This window comes from Bubalus kerabau, chromosome 5 (assembly GCF_029407905.1).
Source record: "Bubalus kerabau isolate K-KA32 ecotype Philippines breed swamp buffalo chromosome 5, PCC_UOA_SB_1v2, whole genome shotgun sequence".
NCBI classification, from domain to species: domain Eukaryota; kingdom Metazoa; phylum Chordata; class Mammalia; order Artiodactyla; family Bovidae; genus Bubalus; species Bubalus kerabau.
The window spans coordinates 3,811,070-3,825,863 of NC_073628.1; the positions used below are offsets into that span (position 1 = coordinate 3,811,070).

The 14,794-nt window shown below is 56.2% G+C and overlaps 1 protein-coding gene across 1 annotated transcript in view; it reads right to left on the minus strand.

Moving 5' to 3' along the window:
- The window catches only part of ANO1 (anoctamin 1), a 172,080-nt gene that overhangs the window by 86,597 nt on the left and 70,689 nt on the right, over positions 1–14,794 (minus strand). Inside the window, exons 2-3 of the mRNA XM_055580575.1 lie at positions 9,368–9,540; positions 3,055–3,387 (exon numbers count right to left, since the gene is read on the minus strand). Of these exons, the coding sequence (XP_055436550.1) occupies positions 3,055–3,387; positions 9,368–9,540 (506 nt within the window). The remainder of the gene's footprint in view (positions 1–3,054; positions 3,388–9,367; positions 9,541–14,794) is intronic.

Below are 14,794 nucleotides of genomic sequence, written 5' to 3' on the forward strand. Positions count from 1 at the left end.
TCTGATTCTTTGTGACCCCGTGGACTGCATCACGCCAGGCTTCCCTGTCCATTATCATCTCCCAGATCTTGCTCAAACTCATGTCTATTGAGTTGGTGATGCCATCCAACCATCTCATCCTCTGTCGTCCCCTTCTCCTCCTGTCCTCAGTCTTTCCCAGCATCAGGGTCTTTTCCAATGAGTTGGCTCTTTGCATCAGGAGGCCAAAGTACTGGAGCTTCAGCTTCAGCATCAGTCCTTCCAATGAGTATTCAGGGTTGACTGCCTTTAGGAATGACTGGTTTGATCTCCTTACTGTCCAAGGGACTCTTAAGAGTCTTCTCCAGTACCACAATCTGAAAGCATCAATTCTTTGGTGCTCAGCCTTCTTTGTGGTTCATCTCTCACATCCGTACATGATTAATGGAAAAACCATAGCTTTGACTGTACAGATCTTTGTTGGCAAAGTGATGTCTCTGCTTTTTAACGCGTTGTCTAGGTTTGTCATAGCTTTCCTTCCAAGGAGCAAGCGTCTTTTAATTTCATGGCTGCAGTCACCATCCACAGCGATTTTGGAAATAAAATCTGTCACTGTTTCCACTTTTTCCCCATCTACCATTTATTTGCCATGAAATGATGGGACCAGATGCTATGATCTTAGTTTTCTGATTGCTGAGTTTTAAGCTAGCTTTCTCACTATCCTCTTTCACCCTCATCAAGAGGCTCTTTAGTTCCTCTTCACTTTTTGCCATTAGAGAGGTATCATCTGCCTATCTGAGGTTATTGGTATTTCTCCTGGAAATCTTGATTTTAGCTTGGGATTCATCTAGCCTGGCATTTGGCATGACATACTCTGCATATAAGTTAAATAAGCAGGGTGACAATATGCAGCCTTGACGAACTCCTTTTTTCATTTTGAACCAGTCTGTTGTTTCATATCCAGTTCTGACTGTTGCTTCTTGACCTGCATGCAGATTTCTCAGGAGACAGGTAAAGTGTTCCTATCTCTTTAAGAATTTTCCACAGTTTGTTGTGATCCACACAGTCAAAGGCTTTAGCGTAGTCAATGAAGCAGAAGTAGATGTTTTTCTAGGATTTCTTTGCTTTCTCTATGATCCAAGAGATGTTGCCATTTGATTTCTGGTTCCTCTGCCTTTTCTAAATCCAGCTTGTACATCTGGAAGTTCTCAGTTCATATACCACTGAAGCCCAGCTTGAAGGATTTTGAGCATTACCTTGCTAGTATGTGAAATGAGTGCAACGGTACCATTGTCTGAAGCTTTATGCCTTGAGAAGGACAGGCAGAAGGTCTGGTATCTGGCAAGGAGGGTGTGAATTATTGGACCCTGGGGTAGGGGGTTCTTTCAAACTTGAGATTTTAAAGTGGTAGTTAGGAAAGAGTGGCAGAGACAGACAATGAATCCCCAGTGAACAGACAAGGCACCCATCACACCGCGCCCAAGATCACAGTTCCAGGGACAGGCTCCACCACCAGCCTCCCTCTGGCCTCTCCTGCCTCTGACGGAGGCCACTGGTTCCTCCAGTTATAAAGGACACGCTGAAATCAAGCCTCTATAGTAGCCACATTGTTCCAGCAAAAGGTCCCGGGGCTGGCTGGGTGGGACTGGGAAAAGCCAGCGTGAATGACTGTCCTCTTTCCCGAGCGGCCCCAGCTCAGGTCTAAGCCAAAGCGGGACAGAAAACACCGAAGGACTAGCGTATGCCTGTCTGCGGCTGCTGCCTTCAGAATCAGAGACAGGCTCTCGGCAACCCGGTCAGAATCCATCCTTTGCATCCTAACCATCAGAACGTTTTAGGTCCCTCACATCCTCACGGCTCCAGTAGGAACCAACCCTACAGCTGAACTCACTGAGACCTTCCAGGTAACCAAAGCCCCACCAGAGGGGTGGTCCCTGCTGAGCACAAGAGGCCTCGACCTCGGGGTCAAGGTGGAATGAGGGCCGTTAAGCATGCTTGGTTGCTTTCATTCGAAAGTAGCATCAACATATGAGAGTGTTCATACCCGCTCCCCGGTCACTAGCTTTCTAGTCTGAGTACCGTGAAAACCTTCTCGTCACCAGACCCAAAGAGTTCACCGTTTAAGGATTGGGTGGTGAAAGTGAAAGTGAAAGAGGGGCTTCCCTGGTGGCTCAGAAAGTAAAGCGTCTGCCCGCAATGCGGGAGACCCAGGTTCGATCACTGGGTCGGGAAGATCCCCTGGAGAAGGAAATGGCAACCCACTCCAGTATTCTTGCCTGGAAAATCCCACGGACAGAAGAGCCTGGTAGGTTACAGTCACAATAAAATAGCAAACTAACAGCACCTTCTATTTGGAACATTCTCCATAGACTCACGGCTCCCTAAGTCAGCCTGCTGACTACGTTCTCTGCTCTGAACATGCTGTAAAGACTTGGTCTGCTTCTTGGTTAACCTGCACAGTGACAGTTCCTCAGGCTGGGGCCTGACCCCCTAGTGTTCACGGAAGGAGGGCCCCCACCCCCTCATGCACAGAGAGGTAAGCAGACGGTGCGGAGCGCCAGCAAGTCCGCCGAGAAGCTGAGGGGGCCAATGGATGGTCCCCAGGGTCACCAAGGCCGTCCCTGCACACTGCTGCACTTTCTGCAGGCCAGGTGAGCTGACCTTCTGCTTTGCCCGGCAAACGTCCCCTGAGAAAGACTCTCCGGCTTTGCCAAGGAGGGGAGCTCCGGAAACCAGTGTGATGGTCACCAAGTTCAGCGCACCAGGGCCCCAGGGGGATCAGCCTGGCCAACCTCCTCACTCGACAAGTTGAGAAACCGAGGCCCTGAGAAGCCGAAGTCGAGCTCTGGGGAGGCTCCCGGGGGAGCTTTGTCCTCTGCCCAGCGTCCCAGGGGAGGACCTGACCCGAGCAAGAAATGACCCCACTGGTTAGGGCGGAGAAGCCCAGCCCCTCCTCTGCGGCAGCGGTGGGGGCGTGTGCGGGTCTGGGCTCTCTCCACTCAACCAGGAGGGTGTCAGCACTGCCCCTTGCTGCGAGCAGCTGAAGGCGGCCGCCGTCCCGCCCGCCCCCGCCCGTCCAGGAGCGGGGACACTTACGTCCTCGTCCCGCTCCAGCTCCAGGCCGGCCTCCACCAGGTTGCCCTCGTACTCCTCCCGGCGGAAGCGCTTGTCATCTTCGTGGTAGTCCAGTGGCGGCTCGGGCTCGCCCGCGCCCAGGGGACCCGCCTTCCCAGGCAGGGGCTGGTCCTGCCGGGCGCTGCGGGCGGCCGGGCCCGCGTCGCCGTGCTGGGCCCTCCTGGCCAGCGTCCTGCCACCCGAGGCCCTCTTGTGATGGTACACCAGGACATAGTCCACCTTGCGCTTGCCGTCGCGGAAGTACAGGCCGTACTTGCACTCGGCGTCTGGGTCCACGGACAAGGAGTTCAGCAGCTGTGGGGAGGAGACAACCGCTGCCGTCAGCGGCTCTGGAATGGGCCTGCAGAGGGGAGCGCCTGGCCCAGCCACCGGCCACCCCGCCCACCCTCTCCACTGCCGCCCTCTGATGGCAGGGGCCCAGATGCCTGAGCACACTGCAGAAGGCCCTGCCTTCCAGGGCCTGGCATTCAGGAGGAGCCGTCCCTGCTCACAGCACGTGCAGATGCCAACCTCGGATGCTCTCATGCAAGGGCATCCCGGCTCTGTGGAGAAGGGGGGTGGGCTGCCTGGGGAGGACCAGTGGCTCAAACAGGGTGTGGAATCTGCAGCGCCAACCTCTCAGGGGTGCTCCTCTCACATAGGGTCCCGGGTGGAGTGGAGCAGACCGCATCTGCTCGTCGTGACTCTGATGGCCAGTGAGCCTGGTGACGGCGTGTCGAGGTGACCGCCGGCCTGTTACAGCCCTCACCTAGCCTGGCTCTGCCACTAATGAGCCGTGCAGTCAGGGGCCGGGCACCTGCTGTGTTAGATGGGGTTTTCCCAGATCGACTCTCAGACCCTGAGTCGAGAATTTGGGTTCAGCGGGTGGTCTCAGGGGCCAGAGCGAGGGCAGAGGTGGTAGAGGTGGCATCAGGGGTGGGGGGAGCTGCACACGCAGTCCTGCCTCAGTTTCCCCCTCTGCCTGTCCAGGGGGCCTAGGAGATGGAGCCTGGGGGCAGGGCTCAAAGTCCAGGCACCCCCATGGGCACCATAGTGCATGGCTTCCATAGAAATCACACCCGGCTCTCAAACTCCCGCAGGAGTCAGATGGTTGTCGAGGGTCTTAGGTTCCCCAGCAAGCTGGTCTCGGAAATAAAAGAAAATAAAATCACTCCAGGAAGAGGCCTTACTTTGCACCATTCAGAGTCCTCGGAGCTGGGCTGGGGCTAAGAAGCCGGGTCCACGGCCCATGCCAGGAGGGCTGGAGGGCTGGGGGGCGGAAGGAGGTCCATTTCCCCTCCCCCAGCCAAGGACAGAGACCATGGATCACCCCAGCATCTTTGGTGGGTCATGGCGGACAGGCGGGAAAAAGTTGTTCACCTCCATCTGTCGGGGAAACTGAGGCCTGGTGAGGGGCGCCTGAGGAGACAGTGCAGGCGGGCTGAGTCCAGCCTGGAGTCCTGGCTGCACCCAGGGACCCCCACCCAGAAGCACCAGGGACTGGGGTGACACTCCTTCCCAGCACAGCTGCACCCTCTCATGCAGTCCCTGCTCGAAGGCCACTAGAATCAGAGTTACTGGATCTGGAGGAAGGGGGGGCTCTGGCGAGTGAAGCGGTCAGCCTTTGCTGCCCTTGCTGACCCCTCATGGGCTGCTCCACTGGACGCTGTGAGTGTCCGTGCAGCCGCCCAGCTGAGCCACGGTGCCAAGCCCCCTGCTCCCAGAACCACAGGGAAGGGTAAGGTCAGGGTGGAGGGGGGTTGGGGGCAATGAGAGCCCTCAGGTACATCCAGGCTTGGTCCCTCTCCAGCTATGAGCCCTGGGGGACACTCTTCCTGCTCTGTGCTTCGGTTTCCAGCTCTGTAAAATGGGTGGATAACAGAAGCTTCCCTCACCAGCAGGCGGGAGGACTCGCTGAGTTAAAAGCTCCGGGTCTGGGTGGACCCTCCCTCTAACTCTTGGGACAGGCACCCGGAGGCCGTCCCATCTCCCAGCCCTTCATCCCGGTGCCGACGGCAGGCGCTCATTCCCCTGGATATCCCAAGAGGGGCAGAGAAATTCACTGTCACAGAGAGCTGGCAGAGAAGGGGTTCCTTCTCCTTGCAAAGGGGGTGGGCAGAAAAGCCAGAAGGCCGCCCAGGGCAGGTTGAAGACACTGGCCAGTGCTCAGGAATGAAGTTGCTGCCGGCAGGCAGGGTGAGCACGCGGGAGGCGGTCAGAGCCAGGTGGACACACAGGCTCCAGGCAGGGCTGAAGGGCACACCGCCTGCTGCCAGCATCCTGGGCACATAAGACTCCCAGCGTCTCTACGGGGGTTCCTCCTTATTTTCCAAACGGGCAACTCAGATCTCCTGAGCTGACCCAGGGGCCGTGTGCGGCGCCCGAGGGCGGGAGTGCTCATCCTGGTCTCCTGCCTGCGCCATCCTCCCCAGTCTCCTCCCCCACCTCCCCCCATGGGAGTCAGGACGCCCCATCCCCTCCTCCCTGTCTTTTTAAATGCTCAGCATTAAGCGCTCAGTTCTGGAATGAATGTATGTGTGTGTGAGTGAATGACACAGGCATGGGTTTTGCACATTGCTACTGGTAGGGGCCACCAGATCAAGCATATGGAAGCTGGGACCCAGCCAGACCAGAGTTTAGACACCACACCCCACTCCCGAGCTCTAAGACTCAGTTTTTCCATCTGCAAAATGGGGACAAAAACATCTCCTTGACTGAGGTCGTGGGATGCTTGTGAGGACCGAGTGTGATGGGAGAACTGAATGGATTTTGAAGATGAACCCCTGAGCTGCTCCAGAAAGAAAAGTGAAAGTGTTAGTTGCTCGGTCATGGCTAACTCTTTGAGACCCCAGGACTGTAGCTGGCCAGACCCCTCTGTCCATGGGGATTCTCCAGGCAAGAATACTGGAGTGGAAGGCCATTCCCTTCTCCAGGGAATCTTCCTGACCCAGGGATTGAACTTGGGTCTCCTGCATTGCAGGCAGATTCTTTACCCTCTGAGTCACCAGGGAAGTCCAAGGAAGGTAGAAAGATGGCTCCTTGAGGTGACAGGAGAAGAGGGCAGGGGCCAAAGTTCCCCTTCACATTAGGTGTGCCCTGACCCAAGCACCATGAACAGGGAGAGGGCAGTCTACCTGCCTCTCCAGACTTCCTCTACCCGCCTCTCCAAACTCTTAGAAAAGGACAGAGGAAGAGAGTGGAGCCCTGAGTCCACGCCTTGGTTGCTGCACTGGGGGCCCATGTATTCTTTCTTTATATTTATTTTTTTATTGCAGTATAGCTGATCTACAAGACTGTGTTAATTTCTGCTGTACAGCAAAGTGATTCAGTTATACATATATACAGTCTTTTTGCAAAATATTATTTTCCATTAGGGTTTGTCACAGGATATGGACATTGTTCCCTGTGCCCTACAGTAGGACCTTGCTGTTATAAACCTGCATCTGCTAACCCCAGTCTCCCACTCCACCCTTCCCCTCCCCCTTGACAACCACAGCCTGTTCTCTATACCCAGAACCCAGTACATTCTTTAATTTGGCTTCTTACCTGGAGTTGGAGCTCCAGGAACTGAATTCACTCATTCGTGTGCGATAGATCAAGTCAGGGCATGTCTCAAGGATCATTCTAAGAGAACCTGCTATATTCACTTTTTCCAAAAGTGGGGAAAATGAAATCAGTGACCTGCAAAATTTCTTTCCATCTTGGGTCTCTCTGAATTTCAACTCCAATCTGGACATCACTCTGAAACACTTTTACTCCAAAAAAATTTAAATTAAATCACTCGCATTGCATATTAACTTATGGGCTAATTCCGTGATCCATAAACAGATCGTCTCCAACAGCAGATAAAGAGGACATGCTCTTATCTCCCAGGTAGGCAGATGCCAGCCTGTCTCCGGGGTGTCTGGACTTGTTGGGACACAGATTCAAGGCCACTGACAGTCCATAGTGTGAAGGAAGAAAGTAGAAACACTCAAAGATTAACACAAAGAAAACTTCATGAAATGAGTTGCACCCACTAATCTGGGCTCTAACTTTTGAGTTATCTCTTACACCTCTTTCTACAGGAACAAGGAAATGACCTTTACCCTTGAACTTGGGAATGAGAATGAGGAGAGGCACAGACAAGGAGGCTGGGGCAGGGTTTATTCTGATGGCCGATGTAAATGACGTTGACACCCCCAGGATGGGATGCAAGTCTGGGAACCGGATGGGGACTTTCTGAAAGCAGTCCACGCCCTCTGGGCTTCATCTGCAAGGAGCCGCCTTCGCTGGCTGACTCAGGGTAGTGAATGAACAACAATCATTGGCATGAGCAGTCTTGGGGATGCCCTGCGAGGCTCTCCCTGACACAGCGCCTGCCCAGCAGCACGGACAGGCCCCCGGCTCCTGGAGCTGCTGTGTCCAGCCTCCCTGAGGCCCTCTCTCTCCGGTGGGACACTGCTCAGCCTGCCTTCCTGTGGCCATGTGCCCCTGATTCACAGCCCTGCAAGCCCATCATACCTGGAACCTCCCCATAGTAAGAGCTGTATGCAAAGGAAAACTCACCAGTCTCCTCTGGGCTCATCTACTTGTTTCTGGACGGTGGAGACCTTGAAGGAAGGGCCGAGTGGCCTCTCTGCAGACTTTGTGGTTTGGGGGGAGTAGAGAGGGGAGTTCTAGACAGGGGTGGGCCATGGGTCCCTGAAGTAAAGCTCCAGAGCCCAGGAGCCATCTGTTAAGAGCTCCGTTTTTCGTTTCACAACCTGTCTCTCTCAAGTTGAATCTGGTCAACCTCTGGAATGTCTGTTTCTCTTCATTATCTTGGCTGCCACCCCTATCTTGTGCCTCCTAACCCGTGCACCCCTCCTTCCCACCTGGGAGTCTTCATATACGCCATTTCTTTGTACTGAAGGCCCCACCCCACCCAATTATGGATATAACCGGCCCCCTCTCCTCCAGAATGTTCGTCCCTCCAGCAGGCTGTCCCTGGAAACCCGCCTCCGTGTCTTGGCTCTTCCGAGCTCACCTCCCAGCTGGTTGGTGACACAAGACAGTCATCTGCCCTCCTCTGGCCCCTGCTTTTTCATCTGCAGGAACAACACCTACCCTCCATGGCTACCGAGAGAGTGAAATGAGTTAACACATGGCGACTGGCCCATCGTCCTGGAAGCATCCCTTGTCGCTGTCCTGGGTAACCTCCACTACTGCTCCTTGAGCCCCAGCTGGGCGGGGTCCCCTGCTCGTCCCCTCTGGGGGTGCCCAGGATCCCACAGGGCCCGGCACACAGCAGACATACACAGTGTGGGCTGAAGCGATAACCCCTAAGCTTCCAAGGCCACCACCAACAGCGGTCCCTAACACTCCCAGCATTTTGGAGCAGGCCCAGCTGTAAAAGACACCCCAAAGCACATGGGACCCCGGTTGTGATCTGAGGCTGGGGGTCTCTGCCTTTCCTGGAACACACGCCACCGGCACCTCCCTGGATGCTCCCACCGGACTCCGGCAGAGGCTAGAGAGGCAGGCAGGAATAACCCCGGACTTGGTCAGAGCAGAACAGGGCAGCTGGGGCTTCCGCATCTCCCGGGGAGGGGCCCGGGCGGTGCTTGGGGGAATGGGGGAGACAGGGGAGTCTATTTTCTGGCCCCAGAGCCAGCAGAGTCAGCAGGGCTCCCTGGCTGAGGCACTGGTCTCAGCCCTTTCCTCTTCTGGCAAACTTTGTTCCAACTTTAAGCCAAAACCCTCAGGGGCGAATTCTGACCTGGGATCAGAGGAGACCCCGCTAGGGTCTCGTGGTCACCTGGTCGGGTAGATGCTGGCCCACAGGCCTGGCTACCATCCAGGCCAGGCGCAAACGCGGGATTGGGGACCCGGGCCAGCGCGGAAAGACCGAGCGGCCCCGGCGCCTGCTGCCCGGGGTGTGGGGAGCTCCCAGGCCGGGCACCCAGCACGGAGGCGCGCGGCTGTGGCCCGAGGCTGACGGCGCGGTGGGGCCTTGAGGCTGCCACCCTGCCCGGGCGAGGCGGCTTCCCCACCCCCACCCGTTGCCCCAAATCGGCACCAACGGGAAGGGAGCGTCCCACCCGGGGCCCTAGCCGCGGGCTCGCTCTCGAGCTGGGGGCGAAGCGGCTGCGGGCGGGGACTCGGGGCCGAGGTGGGTGGGCGCGTGCCTGCGGCGGGGCCCACGTGCGCCGCTGGGCGCCCCCCAAGTGCCTAGAGCCCCGCGAACCCGGCGCCTCCCGTCCCGCCCTCCCCGGGCACGGCGCAGGTGCGCGGCCCTCCCTGGCGCTCGCGGCTGGCGGCCGCCCGCACTCACCGTGCCCTCGGACGGCAGGTAGCCGATGTCCTCGATGGCGCAGATGTTGATGATGTGGACGCTGCGGTCCTCGGCCGGGAGCGTCGAGTACTTCTCGTTGACCCTCATCACGGCCGCCTGTGCGTCGGGACCGCCGGGCGGCGCGCCCTCCCCATCCACGGCCCCGGCGGCCTCTGCAAGCGGACAGGCGGCGTTCGGGCGCGCTGGCTCGCAGGGGGCCGGGCCTCCCGCTCCGCCCGCCGCCCGCCGCCCGCGTCGCCCGGCCCCGGCCCCGCGCGCCGCGGTGCAGGAGAGCCCACCCTGCGGGTCCCGTGCCCGCTCGGGTCTGAACGCCCCGCCGGCTTCCTTCGCCTTCAAGAAAGATACCAGCGCTGTGCGCTCGCTTATGCCGGGGCGGCGTCCACGCGGGTCAGATTTTCCGTAGAAATTTAAACACAGGAAGAATGTATTCCATTCCTGCGGAGCCCCACCAAGTTTTATTTTTATCCGAGGAAAGTGCCCCTCGAGCTGCTTTTGAGGGAGGCCAGGGTGTCACAGCAGGGAGGGAACGTCCACTAGCCCCCACCTTCAAGAAAAGGCTCGGATTGTGGTAGTCCTGCTGCGGGTCACCTTGCAGCTGAGAGAGACACTTCTGAGGTTGGAGTCACTAATGCTCTCCCTGCCTCTTCCCGCTCCACCCCTGGCTGACTCCTGGTGGCCACTCAGCTCTCACCTCCTCCAGGGAGCCTCCCCTGCTTGCTGCATGCCCGCCCTGTCCAGCTCCTCCCCGGAGCCCCCACTTACCGAATATTTAGTACTTTTGTGCCCAAGCATGAGCAGAGTCTGGAACACAGTTCATCTTATTGAACCCACAGCCCGGTCCTCCTGTTGCAGAGGCGGCTGGGGGTTTCAGAGGCCAAGGAAGGTGGGTGGGTGCCTGCAGAGCTGCCTGCACTCCTTGTGTGATCTCTACTACCTCCCTGAGGGATGGGGAAGGTGGCTTTGATCTCTCTCCTCCCTGGGCTAGCAGGGGCCGGCCCCTGGTAGGTGTTCCTGGGTCATTTTTAGTCCTCCGTCCCTGCAGGAGGGGGATGAAGGTCTCCAGAGGCAGCCATGCTCCGGTTTAGCCTTTGGGGTTCACACTAGCAGCCCTGCCTAGTGGGGATGGTGTCTCCTTTTTTTCCTGCCTCTCCATCTCCCGTTTGTTCCTCTAGGTATGTACTGAATGCCACTTCCTCCAGAAAGCCACCCTGGACGGCCCCTCACTCAGGCCCAAGAGCGTGTCTGTACCTCGACGACAGCACCTTCTCTACTCCACTTGGTCTTAGTGGGTTTCTGCAGTCGCCGCTGTGACACAGTCCATGAGTCAGAGTCGGAACCGCTGAGCGACCAGCACTTTCACTGGTTTCATTTTCCATACAGCTGATGCTCAATAATTGCATGACCACTGAGGAGCATTCGGGGTCTACAGAAATGATGGCAAGCTGCCTTCTAAGGTCCTGGTGGCAGCAGCCTGTTTTGGCTTCAGGAATGGATTCTGGGATCGGACAGGATGGGGTGGGGGAGACGGGGTGGGGTCTGTTTCCGCTCTGGCACTGTCCAGCCCTGTGACCTTGGGCCAGTCTCCTTTAACCTCACGGAGCCTCCGTCTTCTCCCGTGAACGTCTAGCGTGTGTGAGCTCAGTCCTGGGCTGGGGGGGCGCTGGGCAGTGGCGGCCATGGTCAAGATCACTACTCCTGTCATCTTGTCATTGCCATGACCTTCTCCCCTCCCCCATTCAGGCTCAAGTCTGTCAATTTCTTGAACTTGGAGAAAAGCAAGAAGGTTACTCCATCCTTGGGCTGGCCTTGCCAACAGGAGCTGAGTGGCCCTAAAGGACTCGTTGCCTACTACACCTTGGACAGCTAGAGTTGGTTTGGAAAAGTGTGCTAGGCTGCCCAAAGTCCCATCAGAAACAGTTTTCCATGGTCTCTGCCACACCTGGGAGATCTTGCCCCTTAAAGTTCAAGTTTTTGAGATTGGGAAGACTCATCACACACACACACACACACAGAGGGTTATGTAACTTCATTCATCCTTGTTGGTAAACCACCAAGACTGTGTAACCCTAATGTACCACCTTCCTAAATTTATTTTCAAGTGGCAAAGAGTCTTGCTGAAGTCTATGAGATATAGTTTGTGAAGAAAGAGTGAAAAGGTAATTCCTCAACTCTGGGGACATTGACATTTCCAAACGTTTGGGAGGTGATGCTTGACCACTGACCCGGGACGGGCTCTGGGGCTTATGCCTGAGACCTGGGGGCTGCAGGGCAGGGACCGTGTCTTAGGCTGGGCAGCTCCCTGTGTCCTCCCAGGACAGCGCTCCCTGCGGCATCACCTCAAAGGCTGTGTTTCTCCTCTTGTTTCTGTGGTTCATGCCTTCGCGTGTCCAAGCTATCTGCTTGCCTTTAGAGCGTCCCTTTCTCCGCTGCACATCAGTAGATGTCCCTGTTCTGCTCCCCTCCCTCATCCGTTTCCTCCTGCCCCCTCTCCTAGTCTTCCCAGGAGGATGGTGTAGAGGTGCTGCATCAAAAGGAGCCGAAGTGCCCAGAGCAGGTACAGGATGTGTCAGCCAGGACCAACTCTGACTCCGGGCTGCTTATGGCCTGGACCAGGGGCGGGGGTGGGGTTGTGGTTCTTGGATCTGGGGATCCCAGGGACCAAGAAGAAGTGAAAACAACATTCCCCTCAAATCAGGAAGGGGGGATGGGATTCTTCTAGAGAGATACCTCCAAAGTAGAAGGACTTCGCACGCGTGCATGCTAAGTCGCTCCAGACTCTTTGCAACAACATGGACTGTATCCCGCCAGGCCCCTCTGTCCATGGGATTCTCCAGGCAAGAATACTGCAGTGGGTTGCCATGCCCTCCTCCAGGGGATCTTCCCGACTCAGGGATCGAACCTACATCTCTTATATCTCCTGCACTGGCAGGCAGGTCTTTACCACTAGTGCCCCCCTGGGAAGCCCTGAAGGACTTTAAAGGCTGCCTTGTGTTCTGGTGATGGTTTCTCCTTCTGGGTTCGCTGCCTTCCGCTGTCTCACGGGCTGTCACATTGGGATTCTGTCTCTCCTCTGAGTCGCTATTTGCTTATAAACAGATTTTCTAGATAAACTGTTGCATCAACTTTGCGTTTTCTTCTTTTTGACTCAGTGATTCTCACGGTTAAAAATCCACGGGGACTGGTTTCACCAGCAGGGTTAATTCTCATTCACGAGTTACTGAAACTCAGCCTCATTAACTTTTATTATGGGAAGATCTGGACCTCCCGGCTCGCTGTGTTCTGCCACCGTGCTGCCCTTTCCTGTCCCTGTGATGTCACCCACCATTGGGCACTTTCGGCTTTGCTGACATTTTTAATAGTCCCCAGGAGTGCAGGCACAAAGTGACAAGGGACTCAGGAGAGGAGACTTAGCACATGGCTGGCTGAGTGTCTCCTCTGTAAGAAGCTCTAGAGGGGCTCCTTTCCGCTTTGGAACATCAGTTTCATCTCCTGCATGTCGGGTGTGATCAAGAACATCTTGCCGTCTGCCTGCCTAGTGCACATGTCTGAGCCTTGCCGGGCGAGCAAATCAAGCTTTGCAGAGCAAGCAGAAGAGGGCATGGTGAGCCCAAGGCAGGGGTCACTCCCGCCAGGGTCTCTCTGATACGGTGCTCTGCCAGGATGGAGTGGGTGGGGATGGGGTTTCTCCACTTGGCTCTAAGCACAGCTGGAGCTGGACTGTAATTTGCCTGGGGGCGGTCCTGTGCCCTGTAGGATGCTCAGCAGCCTCCCTGACTCCCTCCTACCCCTCCCTCCCCAGTGTGACAACCAAACACATCTCCAGACATTGTCAGGTGTCCCCTGGGGGCAAAACCACTCCCTGTTGAGAACCCTGCTCCCAGGCATCAAAGGGAGACCCAGGAGGTTGATCTTCCCACCTCTGTTTCTCTGATGAGGACGGAAGCCTAGCGAGGTCCTTGGCTTTTTATTAGAGTCTCACGAGGTGGGAGTTTGGGGTTGTTTTTAATAAAATACACAGATGCCTCCCCGCCCCCCAGAGCTGCTCTCATTTGGTGGAGGGGCTGGCAGAATGCAGGGCACGCCAGTCTGCCACGCCTGCTTGGGGAGCCATCTTCCCAGGATGGATCTCTGTGCTCGGTGGTGCTAAATAAATGCTGTTGAGTCATGGGCTTCCCGGGTGGGGAGAGGAGCATGGAAGGAGTGAGAAGCTCATGACTCAGGGCTATTGTGAGCACAGGCCCCCCCCATCCTCCGCTAGCTGGGCCCCTCGCCCCGCTCGCCTTGGAATATCCGGTGGGCAATCCCTGCAGAAAGAAATGAATGCCCTACAGGTATATGACCTAACCTGCTAAAACTGACTGGGATGTAATTATCCCCAGGGGAGACATGCCTGGAGCATTTATAACTGAGATATGGTGGGCGGGAGACTGGACCCCTGTCATTTCCTTCCCTCGAATGATGTCAGAACCCTGAGCAGAAGCTGGCGAGCTGCAGCTGGACGGGGACACTCTGCGGGCATGGAGTCTGCCAGCTCAGGGCTCTGGACCGCGGCCAAAGCATGAAGTTCTGTCTGGGGGATTTCCCCCGACAACGGAATCCATGGATGTTGTTTCCATCAGCGGGTTTTCAGACGTTAATCCAAGGCCTGCCTTTTGAGAATTCCTAGGAACTCTAAAAACACGCCCAGGGTAAGTTAGAACCCAGCCCCTCATCTCCTCCTGGAAGCCCTTCTGGCTTGACTGGCATTGCTCATCTCTGTTCTGCTGCCTCCTTCCAGGCACTCAAGCCCATTTCTGCTCCACCCTCCTCATGCCTTCTGCTTTATTTCTGCACTCTTCACCACCCCCCCTGTCTTTGGCACAATATAGATTTTCCTGTTTGTTTATTTATTTAACAAGCAGTGGGGCAGCACTTACTACAAGCCAGAAGCGTGCTAAGCTCTCTGCAAACATCAACTCACATTCTTACCGTGATTACAACCAGCTGCAAGCGCATTCACACAGATGTATCCCCTCCCCAGCCCTGACCCCGCCTGGGGTCCTTTCTTTGGAGATTTGGGGAGAAGTCCAGACCGAGTTTCCAACAGTTCCTTCACACTAGTGATCCTACAGGTATCATGACCCAAATCGCCATGATGATGAAGCTTGAGCATCAGAAATCCCACCCACCAGGGATAGAAGGCAGGATACGACTGGGCCAGCCCGGGACCACCCTGCCCAGCAGAGTGTGGAGACTTTGCTCACAGTATGCTGATTGCCTGCTTCTTAAAATGAAAGCCCCATCCAAAGGCCTAATGCTCCTTCTTGGGGCTTGAAAGAATGAAATAGCTTCAGCCTGTCCTGCTCTGAGTAGCAGCCATTTCCTTTCATCAATGTTCCCCAAGAGAATAAAAGATTTCCAAGTGCC